Source organism: Caloenas nicobarica, chromosome 1 (genome assembly GCF_036013445.1).
Source record: "Caloenas nicobarica isolate bCalNic1 chromosome 1, bCalNic1.hap1, whole genome shotgun sequence".
Lineage (NCBI taxonomy): Eukaryota > Metazoa > Chordata > Aves > Columbiformes > Columbidae > Caloenas > Caloenas nicobarica.
Window position 1 is genome coordinate 41,841,728 of NC_088245.1, and position 20,611 is coordinate 41,862,338.

The 20,611-nt window shown below is 54.6% G+C and overlaps 4 protein-coding genes across 4 annotated transcripts; 2 read left to right on the plus strand and 2 right to left on the minus strand.

The window, feature by feature from the left end:
• Positions 1–697: 697 nt before the first annotated feature.
• NAGA (alpha-N-acetylgalactosaminidase) lies at positions 698–5,962 on the minus strand. The gene is made up of 8 exons (XM_065642595.1): positions 5,759–5,962; positions 4,989–5,163; positions 4,695–4,872; positions 4,339–4,433; positions 3,529–3,690; positions 2,860–3,057; positions 2,508–2,651; positions 698–2,237 (listed from the first exon to the last, which is right to left on the minus strand). The coding sequence occupies exons 1-8, from the start codon at positions 5,920–5,922 to the stop codon at positions 2,055–2,057; spliced, it is 1,299 nt and encodes a 432-aa protein (XP_065498667.1). The 5' UTR covers positions 5,923–5,962; the 3' UTR covers positions 698–2,054.
• Positions 5,963–6,557: 595 nt separating this feature from the next.
• PHETA2 (PH domain containing endocytic trafficking adaptor 2) lies at positions 6,558–13,145 on the plus strand. The gene is made up of 3 exons (XM_065658460.1): positions 6,558–6,684; positions 7,685–7,782; positions 8,291–13,145. Exon 3 carries the CDS (start codon positions 8,299–8,301, stop codon positions 9,094–9,096), a length of 798 nt encoding a protein of 265 aa, XP_065514532.1. The 5' UTR covers positions 6,558–6,684; positions 7,685–7,782; positions 8,291–8,298; the 3' UTR covers positions 9,097–13,145.
• Positions 13,146–13,411: 266 nt separating this feature from the next.
• SMDT1 (single-pass membrane protein with aspartate rich tail 1) lies at positions 13,412–15,516 on the plus strand. Its single transcript, XM_065656982.1, has 3 exons — positions 13,412–13,660; positions 14,219–14,359; positions 15,232–15,516. Exons 1-2 carry the CDS (start codon positions 13,505–13,507, stop codon positions 14,354–14,356), a joined length of 294 nt encoding a protein of 97 aa, XP_065513054.1. The 5' UTR covers positions 13,412–13,504; the 3' UTR covers positions 14,357–14,359; positions 15,232–15,516.
• Positions 15,517–17,514: 1,998 nt separating this feature from the next.
• NDUFA6 (NADH:ubiquinone oxidoreductase subunit A6) lies at positions 17,515–19,425 on the minus strand. Its single transcript, XM_065656972.1, has 3 exons — positions 19,245–19,425; positions 18,543–18,658; positions 17,515–17,708 (listed from the first exon to the last, which is right to left on the minus strand). The coding sequence occupies exons 1-3, from the start codon at positions 19,369–19,371 to the stop codon at positions 17,577–17,579; spliced, it is 375 nt and encodes a 124-aa protein (XP_065513044.1). The 5' UTR covers positions 19,372–19,425; the 3' UTR covers positions 17,515–17,576.
• Between the last annotated feature and the right edge of the window lie 1,186 nt (positions 19,426–20,611).

Below are 20,611 nucleotides of genomic sequence, written 5' to 3' on the forward strand. Positions count from 1 at the left end.
CAGGAGTGTTAATACCTTTAGCTGCCTGTTCACTGTTGAGTGTGTGTTGTGTTGACCATGAGTCCTGCCAGCTGCACAGCAGGCTGGAACAAACGAGAACCACTGGTGCCGTTTTCTCGGGTGGGCTGTGGGCCAGTCCTGCTCTCTCCCTGGTGTGTGGCTAAGGCGGATCTGGACTCAAGTAACTGTGGGGAGAGCAGAAGGTGCTGGGGCTTATCCTCTTGCTGCCTGGGGAGGGTGGAAGGCTGGTTTGTGCCTTTGCTCTCACTCAGATATCCAGAACTGGCCTGTGTTCATGTCATCAGGGCAGGCACAACACTGCACTGGGCAGGGGCAGTGTCACCACTCTGCCAAGCACCAAGGCTTTATTCTTAGCAGCTCTCCTGTGTACATTTATATTTACTGCCTATCTTTAAGAGGAACTCTCTAACCATTTTTTTCCCCAGTGGGTGGAAAAACAAATATATTGTAATGGCAAATGTCACTTAACTGGGGTCTGTAAAACCTGAGTTTCCCCTTGTGCCAAGAAAAGTTGGTACCCTGCTGAACATGGTGTAGTTAGTGAAAAGCTGTTTTTTACTCCACATCAGTCCAGCTTCTGACTGGGAACCAGTTGTTTCCGTTTTGAGGTACTGATCCTACATTAACCAAGTAGCTACAGCTAGCAACACTGAGTAAACACGAAACAGAGAGCCTGTGACCTGCTTCCTTTTTATTTCAGTTAATTAGTCGCAATCACTCCCCAAGAACAAAGCCAGCTCCTGTATACAAATATGAAGTGCATTTCTCCTTTCTTGTTAGCACTGCAAGCATCATGTTCAGCATCTTGCTGCAGCACTCAGAGAAAGTTTCTGGAAGTGACGAAAATTGGCCATTTTGTCCTGCAGGAACCAGTGTGGGTGCTCAACCCTCTGTCATCTGAATAGAAAAGGAATGTGGGACTAATAGAAAATGTGGTATTTCTCTGGTCCGCGGCTTAATCTTGTGGGTCTCCCTGGGCTACAGTCTTCACAGGCAATCTTCACAAATGCTGTGCCCCTCTCTGGGACAGTCGGGGTGGGCCACATCTCACCTAAAACTCCTCTGTAGACTGTGCACTGTATGAAGGTGAATCAGTTGAGGGTTCTAGAGTCTGTCCCACTGCTCCCTTCCAGTTTGCTAGTGCAGCTCCTCCTCAGGACGGGGCTGTGGATGTAGCTGCCCTGGGAGAAGGAGGAGCCTTTCCCTGAGAAACCCTGAGTGTTCAGCCTGCTGGAGGAGGGCCGGGGCCCCCTTTTAGCAGGAATTTCCTGCTAAAGCAAGAACAAGATGCAGATTTCAGCTTGGAGGCGCCTGTGGCCATCTCCCAACTCAGAAGACCTCACCCAAGCATCGGCATCTTCCCAACAGCACTCACGTGCACAGCACACTATGGCTCTTCGGGTTTTGGTGCTATATTGCTGGCCTCCAGGATCCTGCAGCAGGACCAGGCATGCAAGCAAAGCTTCTCTGCACAGGTCCACCAAGCCTCCAGGAGCTCCTGGTCCTGGGGAGGATACATGGGAAGGGTGCAGCCCGACTGACAGCACCTTATTCTAAGCCAAGCTAATTACAACAGAAGAAGAAGGGGGCCAGGTTCACTGATCCTTGAGGCTAACGCCATCACACATGGCAGGGGGTAGTCACCGCTGTAGAAGACACTAAAGCATCCAAGGCCTTTCTACAGGCATAGTTCAAACAGCCCCTGCAGCAGCTGGTGGTACTCAGTTCAAAGCGGTAAAGTGTTCAGGTGTCAGAGCTGACAAACTCCAATGGCAGCTGGACTCTGTATGGAACTTCCACAGGAGGATCTCAAAGGGCTTTGCAATCACCAAGCAATCATGCTCTGCACAGTCTCAGGAGACGGGTAACGAGAATTCTTGCCTTTACGCAGACCGAGCAGTCATCATGAAGCTGGTACCCAAGGAATGACCTGGGCATGCCAGCGAAAGGCACTTGTGCAGTGAAGAGCCACGTGCCCCAGCATCTCGCAGCTCACCCCAGCACTGACCCACATGCCCGTCCGCTGAGCCTTGTCACAGGAGGAACGGCTGGAAACCCTCACCATGGGTTTGCCGTCTGCCAACGTGCCAGGGCTGTGCCGGGAGCACCGTGGGATAGAGATACCACATCACCACTCCCGAGGGGTCGATTACGACCGAGAAGCAGTCTCCCGTCTTTAAGCCGCTGATGGTCTTCCCACTGTACACATCTTGCACCTGGAAGAGAGAGATGTGGTCTACCAGGATTTCCACAGATCTTTCATCTTGAGGTCCAGTCATGGTCACTGAGGTGGCATGGCGGGACAGGGCACAGCAGTGGGCAACAGGAGGGTGACCCAATGGGTGGCTGCCCCTTTGTCCTGAAGGCAGGGAGTGGGAGTCCTTCCCCCCAAAAAATGCAACAAGGTGTCAACAAGGGAGGCTGGAAAAAGGGGGATCCAGGTGCCATGGGGCTGCCTCACCATGCAGCGTGCCAGTGGGGCTCACCTCATACACGGTGTCCTTGGGGAAGTGGAGCTTGGCCAGGCTGGTGTTGTAGACGAAGGGCATATCCGTCCTCCGGCTGAAGAAAACGAGGGTGCTGGCGGCCTGGGACAGTGGGCGCAGGAACACCTCAATGTGCGATTCCTCCTAGAGGTGGGGATGGGTGGGTGAGGCAGAGCTGCCGGGACTAGCATTAGCCCATAGCTTCTGTCTTTGCCCTGCGGGGCTGCTACACCAACAGGTCCCCAGTTCCTACAGCTCCTGCTCATGTTTCTCTGCATCACCTTCCTCCTTATTGTGATCCCCCCGTGCAGCTCCTGTCTGCTCTCCCAAACCCGTCCGCCTGCCCTCTAACCTTGACAATCCTGCGCCCCTGGATTCCCAGGGGGTCCTGGTTGATCTGGATCATCAGGCGGTTCTGCAAGATCTCCTTGGCGCTTGGGGAGATGGTGCGGAGATCTGTGGACATGAGGAGCGGAGCTGCCATCACCGTCCACAAGGCCATTTGGGAGCGTGACTGCTCATAGCTAAGGCCAAAGTTTCCAATGATGAGCTGGAGGGGAGATGGGGAAAAGATGGGAGAGGTGAAAGAGGGTTAGAAACTTGTCTGCTTGCCACCCTTGGTGATGCTGCAGCCTGCCAGGGGCGGGGAACACATGGAAAACCTCACATGCACTTCTGCTTCTTGAGCAGCTGGGACATCCTACCCCTGCTAGGTGCTAAGCCATCAGCACACATTCAAACGTACTTGCTAATACCCTTCGCATCACCACTGTCCCCCCTCTGGCTGTGCAGGGAAGGACAAGAACACCTGGATAACAGAACACGTATACTCAAGCGGCAAAGGGTTCATTGCAACCACAGGCTTTTCCCACAGCTTAGCTAAGGGCAAAATGCGCTTTGCCTCTTTGTAGCAACAAGGCTCCTGCTCCTGGCACTCTTCCTTCACCCTGCACCTAGAAGGGGATCCCTGGAGACCCCCCTGTCCCTGGCCAGGGTCAGTGCACCCACCACCCAGCCGCACCATGTCTGGGTCATTCCAGTGGCCAGGGCCAGCCGCCGGCTGCAGCACATCCTGGTTTGCAGAGAACCAGTCCAGGATGGAAAGCACGCTGTCCCAGGAGTCCTGGATGTCGTCATAGTTACGCCACAGGTTGCAGACCTCTGCCAGGACAGTGTAGTTCACCTGGAGAGGAGTACAGGGTCAGGCAGGAGGGAGAAAGGACAGGGTCTGCAAGCTGGGGGAGAAGGGGCAGCCAGGCTTGTTGCAAGGTGCAGCACCCAGAAGATGTTTGGTGTTTGCAAAGCATGGGGATCTGGAGAAGAAGGACAGAGTCATATCCCAATATGACTGGACATACCCCAGTATAATAGGATGTCTGGCAAAACAGCCACAGAGGTCGTGGGGAAATGTGATCAGCTTCAAGTATGAAGGCAGCTCAGGATTTACTCAGAAGGTGAAAGAGGAAATAAATAAATGCACTCAATTCTCAAGAAACATTACAAGAAGGAATATCCTGTTTCAAGCACTTAAACCAGACAGGACCTGTCTCAGAAGAACAGACTGTCAAGATTGACCCTACACCAGCTTAGTAGGGTGGAGAAGGCACAACCCAGGGCCTTCTTCCCACAAATTCCCATCACCCAGCCACGTTGGGAACCTTAAGTGTCCCCAGACACCTGGCAGGCAGATGTCCCCTCTAGGGACCTACAGCCCATCCTACCAGGGGTGGAGCGGTAAGTGGGGTGGAGCACCCAGCTCCTGCAGCTCCAACAAGAGCTGCCCCAGGGCACAGGGGACACAGGTAACAACCACTAGAAGTACAGTCCTCACCTTGGGCGGGAGTCCCCCCTGATATGCCGGCCAGCTGCAGGAGTACACAATGGGGCGACCTGTGGCGTTCAAGGCTCTTGCCATTTCTGGGTAGCCTTAGGGAGAAGATGACAAATTGTGAAGGAGATGGCTGGCAGCAGCCCGCATCCCAGCCCACCCAGCCAGGGGTCCCCAGGCCAGCCTGGCCCCCTGCCTTACACCAGCTCTACGGCACCCAAACTCCCTCCTCTTTGCCCAAGAGCTGCAATGGGAGACACGAGGGGAGAACCACAGCCAGCCAAACATTTCTGCAGACGCCCAGCTGCCCTGACCAAAGCAACCACGGGAGAAAAACCAGCCAGCCAGGAAGCCTTTACCTTTCGCCTGCTCCTCTCCAGACGAGTAGCAGCCATCCAGCTTCAACATGTCCACGCCCCACTCCGCAAAGGTCTGGGCATCCTGTTCCACAAGGTCCAGTGTGGTGCCTGGGTAGCCCCCACAGGTGAGGGTGCCCAGGTCGCCGTAAATGCCCAGCTTCAGGCCCCGGGCATGGACCTGCGAGGAGAGGAGAGCTGCAAGGATGGGGACAAGGGCTCCTCTGTCTCCTCTCAGCCCTCCTGCCATAGTGGCATGGGGACACAGAGAACCCCACCACTCCAGCGGGAACTCACATAGTCAGCCAGAGCCTTAATCCCGCTGGGAAACCTCTCGGGGTCAGCAACCAGCCGTCCCAGTGCATCCCGCTTCTTGGCTGACCAGCAGTCGTCAATGTTGATGTACTCATAGCCCAGTTCCCTCCAGCCGTCCTCTGCCAGGCGGTCTGCCATCTCGAAGAAGAGCGTCTCACTGCAGGTCAGGGGAATGCGACAGTCTGAGCCCCTGTGACCTCCAAGCCCTACTAGCTAGGTAGCCAGCAGGACTTCGGGGCTTAACTGGGGGCTCTGGAGGGTTGGCCACCGCAGGGCTGGCCTGGGCCATACAGGAGAGTCCCCAGGGCTCTTGTTTAAACCCCATCTGTGTGCTGCTTGTTGACCTCAGTGAAGGGAATCGCTTCCCCAACACTCCGCAAAGCCTGACCACATCCTTCCACACCAGGGGCTCTCCAGCCCCAGCGCGGAGGCACCCGAGCCACCCGCCTCCCACACACCCATGCTCCCCGAGAGCTGCAGGGCTCGCCCCGGGGACAACAGCCCGGGCCAGAGCTCTCCCGGGCCTGATGTCCGACCCGATCTGCTCATCCACCCTCCCCTGCCCTCGCAGACCCCGGACGCCAGCCCGGCCTTTCCAAGCCGGCTCCCTCGGGCACGGGCACACAGGGCAAGGCCTCCGTGCGGGGACAGGGGGATGCCGAGACCCGGGGGACCGGGGCAGACGCCGCGCCGAGCCCCTCCCCGGCAGGGAGCCCCGAGGGGGCGTCCCCCGCCGCTCCCGCCCCGCTGACCTGATGCAGTTGCGGGGATCCTCCCGGCAGTCCACGTTGCAGCGGAACCGCTCCCAGGCCAGCCAGCCCATGGGGGGGGTGAGCGCCAGCCCGTTCTCCAGGGCCACGGAGGGCAGCGCCAGGGTCAACGCCAAGACCAGCCCGCTCAGCGCCGCCGAGCCCATCGCGCCCGCCGCCGCCGGGACACAGAGCGCCTGTCCCCGGCTCGGCCCCGCTCACATGATCCCGCCCGCACCACCTGACCGCCCGCCCCGCCTCCCGCCCGGCTCGGCTCGGCTCGGCACGGCGTCGGGTTGCACCCAGCCCCGCTGCGCTCCGCAGCCGCCGGCGCCGCCGGGGCCGCACCGCCTTGCTGCTGCACCGTGCCCGTGCTGCGCCCCGCAGCCGCGGCACCCCATCGGTATCGCCCACCTGTGCCTCTGCACCCCGTTAGTAACAGACCCATTGAACCCACAGCAATTACACTCATTGCTGCTGCACCCCACAGCTGTTGCACCCCGCAATCAGCATTGCACCCAGCCGGTAACGCACCCCGCTGCTGCTGCACCCCGTTGCCATTGCACCCCACTGCTGCTACATCCCATTACTGGCGCCCTATCATTGCCGCACCCCACGGCTGCTGCACCCCAATAGTTGCACTGAGCGGAGGGGGGACACTGTAGGTCTTCCCGAGGTGAGACCTCAGGGGTACCCGAAGGGGTGTCGGGCGGAGCGCAGAGGTGCGGCAGAAAGCAGCCCCAGGCAGGCAGCGCCGCCCCGCCGGCCGCCCCCCGCCCTCCGCCGCCGCGGGCGGGGCGGCGCTGCCTGCGCGGCGGGACGGCCCCGGCGGCCGCGGGAGCCCTCCCCTCCCCTCCGCTCCCGGGCCGCGGCCGGCCCCCGGCCGCCCCGCACCGCCGCGCCGCGCCGCCGAGCAGGAAGGACCCGAGGTGAGCCGGGGCGGGCCGGGAGTCGTGGTCCCGCCGCCGGAGTGAGGCGCTGGGCGAGGGCCGGCGGGCGGCGGGGCCGCGGCGGCGGCGGCGGGGCGGGAGCGGGCGGCGGGATCGGGCCGGAGCCGCGGGGGTCCGCAGGGACGCGGGAAACACACACGGAGACACACATGCGCGCACAAAGACCGAGAGCCCAGCATTGCACAGACACATACAGAGACACACACACCCCTTGCACCCCCGCCAGACCACGGGACCCCCCCACCCGCTCACATCAGGGCTGGCGTGCGCCACCCCAGCCTGAGTGTGCACCGCTGGAGATCCCTCAGGGTGCCGCGCCAAGGGCAAAGCGCCCCCAGGGCACGGTATTTCCTTACTCCTGATGGGATTTTTGTCCATTTTCCAACTGGGGTACGTGCCCCTTGCCCTTAGCCCTGCCCCACAAGCCCTGATGGGGGAGAAGGGCTCCGGGAGGGATGCTGGAGGGCGTTCAGCAGTGGGGAGCTTCCCCCAGCCGGATCTGGCTGGGGAGTGGCAGCTGTGGTTTGTTTTCTGCATGTTTCTGTATCCAGAATTTTAGCGGTTGGACATCCATTTGCAGTTGTACAAGCTCAAAGGCTGCGCTTGCTGTATCCTTCTGTGGGACCTGCCGGTTTGCCAAATTGACTGCTGCAGGGCCTCCGCAGATGGTGCAGTGATAGGCTTCTACAAAAGCTCCTTGTTTTTTAATAAAACCAAAACAAACCCAAAGGAGCCAAAAATAAACCTGCAGGAGCGCTGTCCCGAGCTGGGATGGCGCTTGGGCTATGAAGCCAACACAAGTTCCCCTGGTTTTGACACCCCAGTTTTTCAGAGCTGCTTGCCGGCGGTGCCTGGCACTGGCCACTTCTGTGTGCTGAGGGTCTCGGCTCTCTGGGGTGGGAATGATGCAGCTCTTTGCTCTTTTAGTCCCAGCTGTTCTGGTTTCTGACTCCTCCTCTGCCGCCTTTTGTCCAACCAGGGATGGAGCTCGGCACAGTGAAGCTTCGGAGGCCCTTGGCAAGGGAGCAGCCCACCCAAGGAAGACGGCACGGGATTGCGGTCTGACCCACACAGCCGGTACGGCACCTCACACCCCGCTGCCGGTGATCCTGCCGGGGCTGGGGTGCTGCTGCTGGGAGGGCTGGTGGGGCCGGGTGGTCCTGCGTGGAGATGGGAAGTGGGAAGAGGGTGCTCAAATGGAGGTCCCAGAGCCCTTGGGTCTGAAAATGCCCTCCTTGTCCTGCCCTGTAATAGAGGAGAGAGCAGGCACAGATGCAAATTTCTTTGGCATGCCCCATAAAAACACAGCAAAGTAGGTCACTCGTGCAATAAGAAACGAAGCAGCAGTGTTGTTGTCCCTGGAGAAGGCAACTGTCTTGGTGGTGGGGCTCTGGTGATGACCTCTCTGCTGCAGCGAGGAGCCAGCCCACCATTTGCGGGGTACTGGCTGGGTTGACGCCGTCCTGCAGCGCTGGCTGCTGGAGTCGAGGCTGATTTTCCCTGCAGGATCAGGCCTCTCCTGGTGGGGCAGGTGAGACGTTCCTCACCCCGAGCTGACTTCTTCCCCCTCTTCCTCTGCTCCTAGGTGGGGCCATGAAGCTGAACGAGCGGAGCGTGGCCCACTACGCCACCTGCGACTCACCCACCGACCATGCTGGCTTCCTGCGCAAGCGTGTGGAGCGGCACCACCACCATGCCCACCACCACCACGCCACCTCCTACCAGCGCCGCTGGTTCGTCCTCAAGGGCAACCTCCTCTTCTACTTCGAGGAGCGGGAGAGCCGGGAGCCCATGGGGCTGGTGGTGCTCGAGGGCTGCACCGTGGAGCTGTGCGAGGCTGCTGAGGAGTTCGCCTTCGCCATCCGCTTTGACGACGCTGGTGCCAGGGCTTACGTGCTGGTGGCTGATGGGCAGGCTGCCATGGAGGCCTGGGTGAAGGCAATCTCACGGGCCAGCTTCGACTACATGCGGCTGGTGGTGAGGGAGCTGGAGAAGCAGCTGGAGGAGGCCTGCAAGAGCTTGGCCGCTTGCCGCAACTCACCGCGGAGGTCCTCCTCCTCTGGCAGGAAGAGGCACCTCTCCAACCCCGCCTTGCAGCCCCTCCAGGAGAAGCCTGCCGTCCTGGAGAATGGTTACTCCACGTGGGGCAGTGGCGGTGGTGTCCCTGGGGGCGCCACCTGCTCCGACCGTGATGGGGGGCATGCGAAACCCCCACCCCTGCCTCCGCGCCGGCGCTCGGCTGCTGGCAGCGCCGCCGTGTCCCCAGCCATGCCAGAGAGCCCAGTGTCACCAGACACAGCCTGCTTCTCCAAGCTGCACAGCTGGTATGGGCAGGAGATTGTGGTGCTGAGACGGGAGTGGCAGGAGAGGCAGAAGAGGGGACACCCGTGACCGGGGACACAAGCCACTGGCCAGCTGATGCCCAGCAGCCTGTCTCTCATGCGGGAAGAGCGAAGCAAGGGATGCTGCTTGCTCCCTGCCCTGTTCGGTGGCTGAGTGTGTGGTGCATGTGTGCTTCACAGGGCATGTGGGATGGACCTGGGTCTTCCCCAAGCCTCACGTTTCATTTCCATGAGGCTTTAGTACCAGCGGAGCTGCCTTTGATCTTTCCTCCACTGGTGATAAGAGGTGTGGAGGGGGCCCAAATCAGCACATATGCAATGAACCTCAGCCAACGGGCTTGGCCCCTGTCCGTCCTGGCGTGGTGGATGCTCTGGGAGCTTCATTGCCTGCCCTTCCTTCACCACTTTATTTTGGTTTCGTTTCTTAGTGTGGAAGTTTGCACAGGTCAGCATTTACTATTGTCTGTGGTCTTGCACCGAAGTCCTTCTGCCTTTGCTCTTTCACCACAGATAAGGCTGGGCTCTTACGAAATGCCGCCAGTGGGCCACTGGCCCTGGCTGGTGCCTCCCGCCTTGTGCCTCCTTTGCCACAGGACACTCGTGAGCCACCCTGGCTGTGGCTGGCCCAGCAGCCAGGGCAACGAGGACTGGGCTCTTGCATTGTCTTTTTTTTTTACTTTCATCTGCACTAACCCTCCTCCCTGCTAAATCCCTCAGGATGTGGATTTCATGGGTTTGCATCCATCTCTTTGGGCACCTGAGCTGAGCAGTGAGGCTGAAATGGAGACACTGAACCTGCTCTGAAGCAACAGCGAGGAGCGGAAGTGCCCCAGGGCTGATCTGGACTATGTCAAGCAGTAGCCAAGCCTGTTAATGTCTCCACTCAAGCCTTCCCTGTTCCAAAACAGGGATGCTAAAGCCTCTTTGCCTTGCCAGGGGTGAATTTCTCAACCTCTGTGCAGACTGTAGCTCCTGCAAAGTGCCATGTAGGGCTCAGCTGGCTCATTGGGCAGCTTGCCCGAGACAGCATCCAGTCGCCCTCTTGCAGAGCCTCTCTCACTGGTGTGGCTCTGCCCAGCTCCTGGCAGAGCTGCGCACTTGGAGGAGAAGCTGTGGAGGAGCAGGGAGGAGGAGGGAGCTGGCCCCAAAGTAGAGGCGTGGGAGTGAGTTACAGGTAGCACTGACTGCATGTCAGCAGTGTCTGGGCTTGCCCCTCCAGCGTCAAAGCCGTATCGCTGCCTTCTGTTGGTGCTTCCCTCCGATTTCGTGTCAGCATCACTTGGTCTCTGTAGCACATCCTGTCCTCCCGGTGGGTGAGGAGGGCTGCGAGGAGGTACGCCTGTCGCCTCGCCACAGAACTGGACTTGTCCTTCACCTGTAGGTCAGAAACCTTGTCCACGAGGCAGATGGTACAAGTAGGTGGGTGCTGAGTTCAGGGGCTGCAGCACCCTGGAGATTGGGTTCATAAATCTTCTCCCTTATCCTCTTGGCAAGGGCTGCTTTTCAAAGCAGAAAAAATATGTGAAGCAGTCTTGTGCTTCCTATCTGACTGTTAAACCTGTTTTTATTGCCCTGTTTTATTAAGGAGCCTTGCTTGGAAAGCAAGAGGCTATTCCAGGTCATGACTAGTAGAACCTATTTGCCTTTCTGGAGTTAAACACACTCAGCTTAATATTTTGCAATAGCCAGTAGAGATTGCCAATGCAGAAATCAAATGACTTCCATTAACTTTTGGTGCCTTTGAAAATATACCTCTGGTAGTTTTGGATGATGAGCTTCCAGCCTCCTGCCTAATTATGGCTCAGTGGTGTATTAGAGGAAATCAGACCTCAGATCAGATATTACAAGTGTGACTTTGGGCGCTGGGAGTGTAACCTTCACATATGAGTGATGCAATCCAGTTCTCTCTGGTTTGTGTCTGTATTTCTTCACAGTAGGGATCTTCAGGTTTGGGAGGATTATTTTTGTTCCGCTTTTTAAGTGAAAACAGTTTGGAAAGACCAGGAGCACGTGGCCACGGGCCAGTGCCCAGGCTCTGCCAGCAGCCCAGCTGGCTGGACTTAGGGGCCAGCTCTGCCTCCCTGCCTGCTGCTTAAATTGTTCAGTGCTGCAGTATTCCCGGCTGGGAACCTGTCCCTGTCCCCATGGCAGGGCAGCAGTGTCAGGGGATGGCGCTACCTGGTGCCTTCTCACTCTGAGCATGGGTATTTTGGGGCCAGGGTCAGATTTGGCAAGCATTTTTCTCTTTTATTGTCGTTGTCTTTTTTTTTTAATGTAATACAGAGAGAAGATTATTCCTGATATCTCACACTTACAAAAGGCAGCTTGACGGTAAAGATTTAACTTCCAAACTAAATCAAAATGTAATGGCAGTTCCTACATTAGACCCAAGAATCAGGAGTGACTTGAAAGAGAAAATAAATTAGCAAAGCCAGTTCTGTCAGAACTGGAACAGTATTATTCATTTGAGGGCAGTCTCACTTTTAAGAAGCTTAGTTTGCTTTAATAAGATGGGATTGTGCTAGTAACACTACTAAAGAGCTTATATTTAATGCTTTAATCTGTCCCATTCAAATGGCACAATTTCCACGCTACCTGTCTTTGCGTTAGTACATATCCCAACTAAATCCTGCAAATGAGGTGCTGCGCTCTGCTTTCTGTCTGATCGCATTTGGAGTAACTGTGTTTTATTCTGCAGCGCTGAGAAGAAAATTACTGAATCCTAAGCAGTATTTGCGCTCGGCCCAGCTGTCCATGCCTGGGCCTTTAGTAGGTCTCCAAAGCACTGCATGACTTCGGATGCGCTTGGTCAGGGTTCCCTCACCATCCCGCCCACATAGCAGGGATGGCCCTTTTGTGAGTAAGAAGAGCCATAATTGGAGCCATGCCCAAATTTGCGTGGGAGTACAGGTTTTTTTAATGACCACTGCCACTTCCTTCATTAGGCAGGAAGCACCTGGGTGCTCCATCACCGTAACAGAGGCCATCAAACCAGCTCGGCTGTGGATCAGTGGTGCTGGCAGTGCCTTTGAAGCAGCCCGCAGGCAGAAGGTCGGGATTTCAGCTTCCTGAGCTTGCCCACGCAGCTGGCTAATGGAGCGTCCTCTCCTCCTGTCTGCAGGCAGAGATTGGTACAGGAAAAGCAGAGAGTTTTCATTGTCCCCTACAGCAAAATGAGACTGATTGCCACACGCTCTTTTTTTCTCCAGTCATTCAGGTTTGGACTGTTTCACCTCCCACCTTCGCCTTTCCTTCTTATTTTTTAAAAATAGAAAATTACCGGGTAGCACAAAACAGACTCCCTAGGAAAGGGGGGCTGAACGCTAAAGCTGAATGGCTACTTTTCTTGATGTACTTAAATCCTTTTCTAAGAGATTTCTTTGGCATAATAATGCAAAAGCAATGAGAGAAAAAATGCTAGAATCTGAATGCTTGAATTTAAAAGAAATTGAAGACTAAAAGGAGGGAGATTCTGACACAGCCTTTGTAAGCTGAGCAAAAAATCCCAATCTTGCTAGGATAGTTGATTAAATCCTTCTGTTTTTCTGAGGCTGGGATTTCAGATTCAGGCCCATAATGTATTGTGTTGTTGCACACTGATCTTTTTATAAAACTGTGGTGATGGCTGCCACTGAATCCAGGTCCTAGCAATCAGAGTAACCTGAAGATTTTACCTGTGGCCACTTGGTGGACGTTCACCACTAAGATCACACCTTTTCCATTAAGAGCTAAAGCATTAATAGTTGGGGGGTGGGTGGCCTCCCTGTCTTACCCCTCTCAGCTGCCTTTGCAGAGACATTTAAGTAACTCCTACAGAAACGCACAGGGGACGGGTGCAGTTCCCGCGTCGGTGGCACCTCGTGCAGCACGGAGCGTGCTGCATGATCTGCACAATTACCAGACGACACTACGAGCCACCTGCAGAAACGCTCCTGCCTTTTGAAGTGCTTATGTTTTAGGTAGACGACCTGTTCTTATTTTAAGGGGTGGTTTTGCATGCGCCTTTTGTTTTACACGCGGAACTTGTATTACGCATTTAAAAGACGTTGTTACCGTTTGTATTTTACGCCGTGAAGCCAAATAAACCGCTGTGATTTGTACCGCGCGCGCTGCCCACGGAGCTGCGAACCCCTGACGCCCGCGGGGGTCTGCAGGGCCCGGCGGTTCCCGCCCTGCCCGTTCCCATGCCCGGTTTTCCCCCGGCGGGCGGCGGTGAAGGGCTGCGCGGTGCGTGGCTCCCGGTACTCGGGGACCCCGGGTGGGGAGGTCGCGGCCCCGCAGCCGCTCGCTGGCGCGGCACGCGGCCAGGTGAGGCGTGGCCTCGCCCCGCGCACGCGCACCGGCGATCTCGCCCCGCCCCTCAGGCCTCGCGAGAGCCGGAGGCCCCGCCGCCCCGGGTGACGCCTCGGCTCGGCCGTTACCGGAGCCCAGCGAGGGGCAGGAGGGAGAAGGGGAGGATGGCAGCGGCAGGCTGGCGGCTCCTGGCGGCGGCCGCGGCTTACTCGGGGCGGGCGGGCTGGGGCGGGCTGCGCCGCACCCCGGCCGTGCCACTCGTGCCCTCCCGGAGCGCCACCGTCACCCGCAGCGGCGCCATTTTGCCGAAGCCGGTTAAGGTGAGTGAGGGGAGAGCGGATGGGAGAGCCAGCCAATCGCGGCGTAACGGATGGCAGCGGTGGCCAATCAGTGGGAGTGCATCTGTTGTGGGCGGGGCGGTGGGAGTGAGTGACAGGGTCTAGGCTAATGAGCGGCTCGCTGTGGGCGGGGCGGGCATGCGGAAGCGCTGGCCAGCGGGAGGGTGAGGGGAGCGGCGCTGAGGGTCTGGGCGGGCCCGAGCGGGCCCGAGCCCGGGCGGTGCGGAGCGGTACGCACCGGTGGTGGTCGCTGCGCCGTGAGGAGGCGATGAGCACTCGCTGCTTCTCGCTGGCCACCGCTCGCCTTCCTATGCCGCTGCCGTTCCCTGCCCCGAGCCCCCCGCTGGCTCCTGCTCCCCCGGTACTGGAGTTCGTGTGGGAAAGTGCGATGCGGTGACGGCGGGTCTGGCACTCGGGACGGCAAAACGTTCTTCCCGCTGCTCCCGGGTCCCCGGCGCGCCTGTGGGCCGGGGGTTGGTGAGCTCAGCCACTGTGCCACTCGCTGGTAAAGTTCAGTCTTGCCTCCTGGGCTCCTTGCAGACACCGTTCGGCCTTCTGAGGGTGTTCAGCGTTGTGATCCCTTTCCTGTATGTCGGGACTCAGATCAGTAAGAACTTCGCAGCCCTGCTCGAAGAACATGATATCTTTGTCCCAGAGGACGATGATGACGATGATTAAAGGGTATGTCATTAACATCACCAGCAATCTAATTATTTGGGCTTCCTGTTTGGCTTGGGGCAGCGAGGAGAATGTTGCACTAAGAAATAACCGACAGCAGCAGCTTTGAAAGACACATTTGCAGTTAAACACACGGACACCTGCAGCTGGCTACGAATTGCTCAGTTCCTTTACACTGGAATAGGCCAGACTGGTACCTGAATGGCAAATCTCCACGATATACATTCATTAGAGATTGTAATAAACTGATGGCGTTTTAGATCTTGTCGTTTGAATCAGAAATAAAGTGTAGTCAGTGAGGGTCTATACCACAGACAGAAAAGAAAGACTTAAGTGTTATTACATATACCTGGTAAAAAGTCTTCTGCTAACTCACAGAATGACTATTTTAAAAGAGAATGAAATTCTGATATAGAAGTGAACCAGGTGAGAGAATTCCAGAACCCACCAGAACAAACTGTCTGGTGGGTGTAACAACACTGATCTCTGGAGTAGTTGCACCATTCAGACTCGTCAGATAAAGGTGAATTATTTCTGCTTTTCCTTTACTCTACACTTCCCTCCATTTTATGTTATTCCATTTGGCTTGCCCCAAGTAAAGTTTTGAGTTTGGGTGTATTTGAGTCTTTTTAGAAATAAGTTGTTTTAAAGAAGTTGTTGTAAATAGTGTCATTTGGTGTTATGTATTCTGTTTGATAAAGAGATTTTCCCGCATTTTTCCAGCACAGCTAAAACCAGAGAATTAAAAGGTTGTGAAGATCACAATGCCCTGTTAGAAATTCCTTTTTTGTAAACACCCACCTCAGGTGGGGAGGTACAGACTGGAGCGCTGTACAGTGTATCTGAAGAGTAATGGCTTATTATTCTATTTGCAGAACTGTAACGGAAGAACAGAAGGGAGAAAACCATTGACAAAGCGATGGTTCCAACACCTGTCACCTCTGTTTTGTCCTCCCTAAAGGGGACAGGGGGCTCTGTGTCCCCTTTGCCAGCGAGTGTCCTGCACGTGTCTGTATGACGGAAATCTGTAGATCAGGGTTAAGAAGTGCTTGATAAGGCCCTGCATCCTTGCACACACACACGTTCACCTCATCGAAGACTGCTTGGGATTCCTTTTATTAGCAGTATGGGAAACACTTAATTAAACATCAAGAGATTGAGATGTGTGACTTTGGTCGTGTTTTTATAGATTATGTGCCTGTGACATAGCAATCCTGTCTTAACCTTCCTACCTCTCTTAAGTCTGTGCCAGTAGGGAAGCTCTCTTCCTATTTATTTCCTCTTAGAAATCCTTTCTGTAATTCAGTACTAATCCACAGTACATGACAGGAATCCTGGAGGAAGCAGTGGAGTCATACTGGAAATGGCACCACAGTTCAAATAATGTTGATTTACAACCCAGCACTGTGCAGGAGTGTCTGATGGAGACTGTATCACTAATTTCACCTCACTGAGGGTTAAATACAGTATTATCATTGCAGAGCTAAAAGTTTTGAGTAGGTTTTGTAAAAGGTTAATATAAGTGGCAAACTAACTTGCGGATGCATTTTATAGCATTAAATCTGTGAACAGTGAAAATATCTGCACACTCTGGCTCCAAGTACTTACTATTTCCTTGGAAGTTCAGTACTTGCTTCTGTACGAGCCCTAATATATTTATTTTCTTAACTGTGTATAAACTTCAGCAATTCTTTTTGTAGAAGTATTTACTATTGCAATTAAATCCTTGCATAATAGACTTTAAAGGTCTTCTCTCCTGCTAGGGCGTGCATAGGCTATCTTCAGCCACATTAGACCAGCTGTTTTCTCAAATACCTTGAAACGTTAAAGTCAAATGATTTCTTTTTTTTTTTTTTTAAAGCCAGCAGTGTCTTTCCCATGGTTTCTGGTCAGTTGATCTGGCTTCTCCTCTTGACTGCCCACTCCTCCCTTCAGTATTCTTGTAGCTGTCAAAAACTTTCTTTTAATGTCACACACATTAGCACGGTGTTTGGTTCAAGCAGATGCATTTACTCCCTTATTGCTTGTCACCGCTTTTGATGTTTGCTCTAACTCTCCAGCTCTGATACTGAGCGCAAAGGGAACCTGCCATCTGAGTGACCCCAGAGCTGGCAGGTTCTTTCACTCAGTATCTCAGTTGCCCCCTCCTTCTCTAAGGCCACTCAAGAAGTGGTTGCTCCAGTTTATTGGCTCTTGGGGGTCAAACATGTCCCTGCTCCTGTTTTCTAAAGTGCCAAACTCCTGTCACTGCTTTAGTCCACTGTCTCTCCTGGCCCTTCCTGTGATCCTTCTTCAGCCCTGTCCTAAAAAAGACCCCAGACCCAAAGTTCCTAGGTAAACAGACATACATATCCCTGAGGGGTGCTCCTTTACAGTCCTCATATGGGGAAGAAGGCCCTAGTATTTAGGCCAGGATAAAAAGCAGCTTGAGAGCACTACAGGCATTCAGTGCTGATCACACATGGGGGAGCTCCAGCACCGAGTTACCTGCTGAAAATGTGTTTTGTCTGATTAAAGTTCTCCTTACCCTTCTTGAAAGGGAGCTAGTAATTCCTCATTCAATTAAGGAGGTGATGGTAGGACATCTTCTGCTAGGCATCAGAAGTTCTTACAGAGCCTGCCTATTCTAGACAACAGTACAAAACTCAATTTTTCCAGGTAATTTCATTTTGCAGCAGAGAAATGGACTCTGCTGATCTTTTTATTGCACAAAGGGCTTTATTGGGTTATTGGATTTTATGCCATTCTCTGCAAGGAAGTAAACAGAGAATAGTGTCCAAATAAAAAACACAAGGTCAACAAAGTCATTGCATGAAATTGTAAACCACTGCATGAATACAGACTGGCCTCAAGCACTAAGAATACTTTTGCTACTACAGTGGCTTTTCTGAAGGCCCGTTCTTTTCGGCTGTCTCTTCCAGAGGGCCAACACACACACACACAGGGCCGCAGGCCCTGCAGAGAGCTCCACAGCCAGGTTGTGTTGTGGTTATTCAGCAGAGACTCCAGGGCAAGTGATGGGACAAACTCCCACCGAAAACGCACATTGGCAAAAACTAGGAAATCGCAGATCTTCATAAGGTCATAATGACTTGCACACACTCTGGATTTGGATTTAGTCATTAGGCTCCTAATATGCTATACAATATTTCTGTGTATATTTTTTCCTACTGTATAGAACTTTATTTGTAATACAAGGCAGGAAGACAGAGTCAATCTCTCAGGGATCGTGGCCTGCATAGAATTTGGACAGAAAGTCTTTAGGCCGCGGGGTTTCCGTCTCATGGAAATACCTCATGATGTGAGTCCTCTGCTTCCACACCTGAATAGTTTCTTGAAGATCCATTTTTCCCTGCACACAGATAAAAGAATTTTAGACTAGTTCTCAGTTAGAGCCTGATTCTAACTATACAGTACTACAAAAGTTATTTGGATGCACTTAGAAACACCCTTAGGATAGCTGCATGAACAATTCTCTACTCCTGAAGACTGCCTGCATCACCTATACTGTGACACAAATACATATACTGTACCTGCCTTGTGCCTTTAAGTAAAATTGCAAAGTGCTTTACACCAATATCACTACCACAGAGATTTAAATGTAACTTCTTCATGACTTCGGTCTATGAATTTTTGTCCTGGTTTTGGAGGATGGCAGCACAGTGCAGAATGAGACTGGAACCATCACCTACCACATTTATTACCTATGATTCTGTTTCCAGATTTGTTTAATCGGGTAAAGACAGACCAACTGCCTTGAAATGCGAGAAATACAACACGTGAGCATGGCCATCCTTGGCTGGAAACCTTCTAATGCATTAGAAATGCAGAGGTTTTGTTGCTCAGACCCACTTTGAAGCCTTGCCCAACTCTTGGTATGTTGGTTATTGCTTTGCACATGACAGAACCAGGTATATTACAGACTCGAGGTGTTTTGCCACCTAAAGCCAGCCTCCCACCAAGTACTGCCACTCTAACGTATGTTTCAGAATAGGTGAAGAAAACCACATCCCAATCGAAGGAGTAGAAAAGTCATTTTTAATGGTACACTAGCTAGCACCATCTTTTTGCCCTATCTTTGATTGCCACTGTTTTCTAAAAAAATAAACCAAAACATAGTATTTAAACTACTGTTTTGCTTGCCATTCTGTGCAGCTTCAACGAAACAGGAATAACTTGTTTGTACCTTAATAACCAGCATGTCTATCACCCGTGGATCTCTAACGTGGGCATTCTTCATGAACATCTCCCGCACCTTGTTACGCCCCTGCTTCACCGTGATGTCCAGCTGGTACAGATGTACTAGAAGAAACACAACAGCCACAGGGGTCATCTATATTGCTTTTCCTTTTTCCCACTGACAACGTGCAGCTCAACCCTACAAAACACTACACGGTCCTTTGTTCCTGCAGTGCCCGCCGGCTTCGCTAATACAATTAATTTAAAGTAAATAACGCAGCCATGGTATCAGTCCCAGAGCAATTATAAGGAGACAGATAACGAAGCCACTGTATCCCTATTCTGGAAAATCAAAGCTAGATTTCTCTTCTGCTCAATTAGAGAAACCAAGTGGCAAGCAAGGCGTGAGGCGACCGGCGCTCCCCGTCCCGGGGGGGCCGCCGGGGCAGGCAGGGCCGGGCAAACCCGGCTGCGCCAGGCCGGCCGGGCCTGTGCCGCACCGGGAGCCCACAAGCCCCGAACACCCGTCCCACACGCAGCGGGCCGAGGCGTGGAAAGGGCCGGGGCTGGCCAGCGAGGTGGGGAGGGATGACCCCTCACAGCCGGGGGTAACCGGACACTTTCAGAACCCAACGGCTGCGGGGTGGTTGTTACGACCTTGAGCTCGCACTCCCGCCCGCGCATGCGCGGCCGGCTCCGCGCCCCTCACCGGCGTTGGGCACCTCGCGGTACCAGGCCCGGTACAGTTCCCTCACGCGCCGCTTCGCCTCGCCCAGGTCCCGGCTAAAGATCGGTTTCACCGCCGCGGACACCGCGCCTTTCCCCGCCACCGCCATCTTGCTGCAGCCGCCGCTGCGGCGACTGCTCCGAGCGCTGCGTCCCGCCCCTTTCCCGCCGCCGGTAGGACCGCACACCGGAACCGTGACCTTCTATTGGCCGGCGGCCCTGCCACTCCAGCCTTTTGGGCGTGGAAAATAGCCGGGGCCGGCGGCCTCCCATATGATTGGCCAAGAGGAACGCCAATCACCGCTGGCTGCGCTGGGAGGAACGGAGCGGGGGGGCGGGGCTGTGATGTGCCCCGCCTCCCGGGGCCGTTGGGCCTGCTCTGCCCACCCGCTCGGCGCCGCCGGGGGGAGCCCGTCCCAGGGCCCGGCCGGGGACGGGGGCGCGCCGGGGCAAGGTGGGAGGCGATGGGAAAGCCGAGCCTGGGGAGCGGGGTACGGGGTCAGTACGAGGAGGGGCGGCTTTAGTCCCCCGAGGCGAGGCCTGCGAGGTGCCGCGGCCTCAGGACAGCCTCCCGGGGGAGGGGGCTGCGGGCGGGAGGCGCAGCGGCTGCCGCAGGCCCCTGATGAGCGGCCTGGTCCCTGCGCAGGCCCCGGGGCGGTGGGTGACAGGAGGCAGCAGGGCGCTTCTCAGCAAGGGCCCCATTCTCACAGTAGCCCCATTCTCACAGTAGCCCCCTCCTACCCCGCTGCTCGGCACCAGCTGTTTGGCTTTTACAGCCATTTCTGGCTGGGAGATGCTTCCCCCTTGCCGATAATCAGTGCTACATCTGTATTTTGCAATGATGTGTTTGTTCCCTTTTGCCTCCGAAGTGCCACACCAATTCATGTTTGCACATGCAGGTTGGCTTATTTTCAATACATTCTTGCATGCTAGAAAGACAGTCCCTATTCTAGGTACACCCATGCCTTTTATCCAAATACATGATTGCTGAAATCAGTTCTGTTTAAAGTTGAGTTCACTGACAGCTTCTTTTCAGAAACACTTTTCTCTGCTAGAAACTATAAAACCAAGTCTGTTCATGTCGTTGAACCAAGCACAAAAGTAACACTAAAAAGATCTTGAAAGAAGCGAATAGGGTGTTGGCTGCAAGGAGAGAATTGTCAATTATCTGAGGCAGGTCTGAGAGACAACCACAAAGAGGAGAGGGTGGAAAAGAAGACTTTTCAGATCACTTTTATTCTTTTGGATTGTTTTGTAGATGAAAAGCATAAATGTGCAGCTCCCACTGAAGGAAAAATCTTAACAATGGTATTGAGTATTTGCATAATTCAATAGCTTTCATAGCTTCCA

What these genes read in the sequence shown, in the direction of transcription:
- NDUFA6 (XM_065656972.1), bottom strand. Translation starts at nt 19,371, where the DNA reads ATGGCGGTGGCGGGGAAAGGCGCGGTGTCCGCGGCGGTGAAACCGATC. An exon ending in CCGCGAGGTGCCCAACGCCG is followed by an intron (nt 18,659 to 19,244) that starts GTGAGGGGCGCG and finishes TGTTTCTTCTAG; the next exon opens with TACATCTGTACCAGCTGGAC. An exon ending in TAGACATGCTGGTTATTAAG is followed by an intron (nt 17,709 to 18,542) that starts GTACAAACAAGT and finishes ATCTGTGTGCAG; the next exon opens with GGAAAAATGGATCTTCAAGA.
- NAGA (XM_065642595.1), bottom strand. Translation starts at nt 5,922, where the DNA reads ATGGGCTCGGCGGCGCTGAGCGGGCTGGTCTTGGCGTTGACCCTGGCG. An exon ending in TTAAGGCTCTGGCTGACTAT is followed by an intron (nt 4,873 to 4,988) that starts GTGAGTTCCCGC and finishes CTCTCCTCGCAG; the next exon opens with GTCCATGCCCGGGGCCTGAA. An exon ending in AGGGGCGCAGGATTGTCAAG is followed by an intron (nt 2,652 to 2,859) that starts GTTAGAGGGCAG and finishes CCCCACCTCTAG; the next exon opens with GAGGAATCGCACATTGAGGT.
- PHETA2 (XM_065658460.1), top strand. Translation starts at nt 8,299, where the DNA reads ATGAAGCTGAACGAGCGGAGCGTGGCCCACTACGCCACCTGCGACTCA.
- SMDT1 (XM_065656982.1), top strand. Translation starts at nt 13,505, where the DNA reads ATGGCAGCGGCAGGCTGGCGGCTCCTGGCGGCGGCCGCGGCTTACTCG. An exon ending in TTTTGCCGAAGCCGGTTAAG is followed by an intron (nt 13,661 to 14,218) that starts GTGAGTGAGGGG and finishes GGCTCCTTGCAG; the next exon opens with ACACCGTTCGGCCTTCTGAG.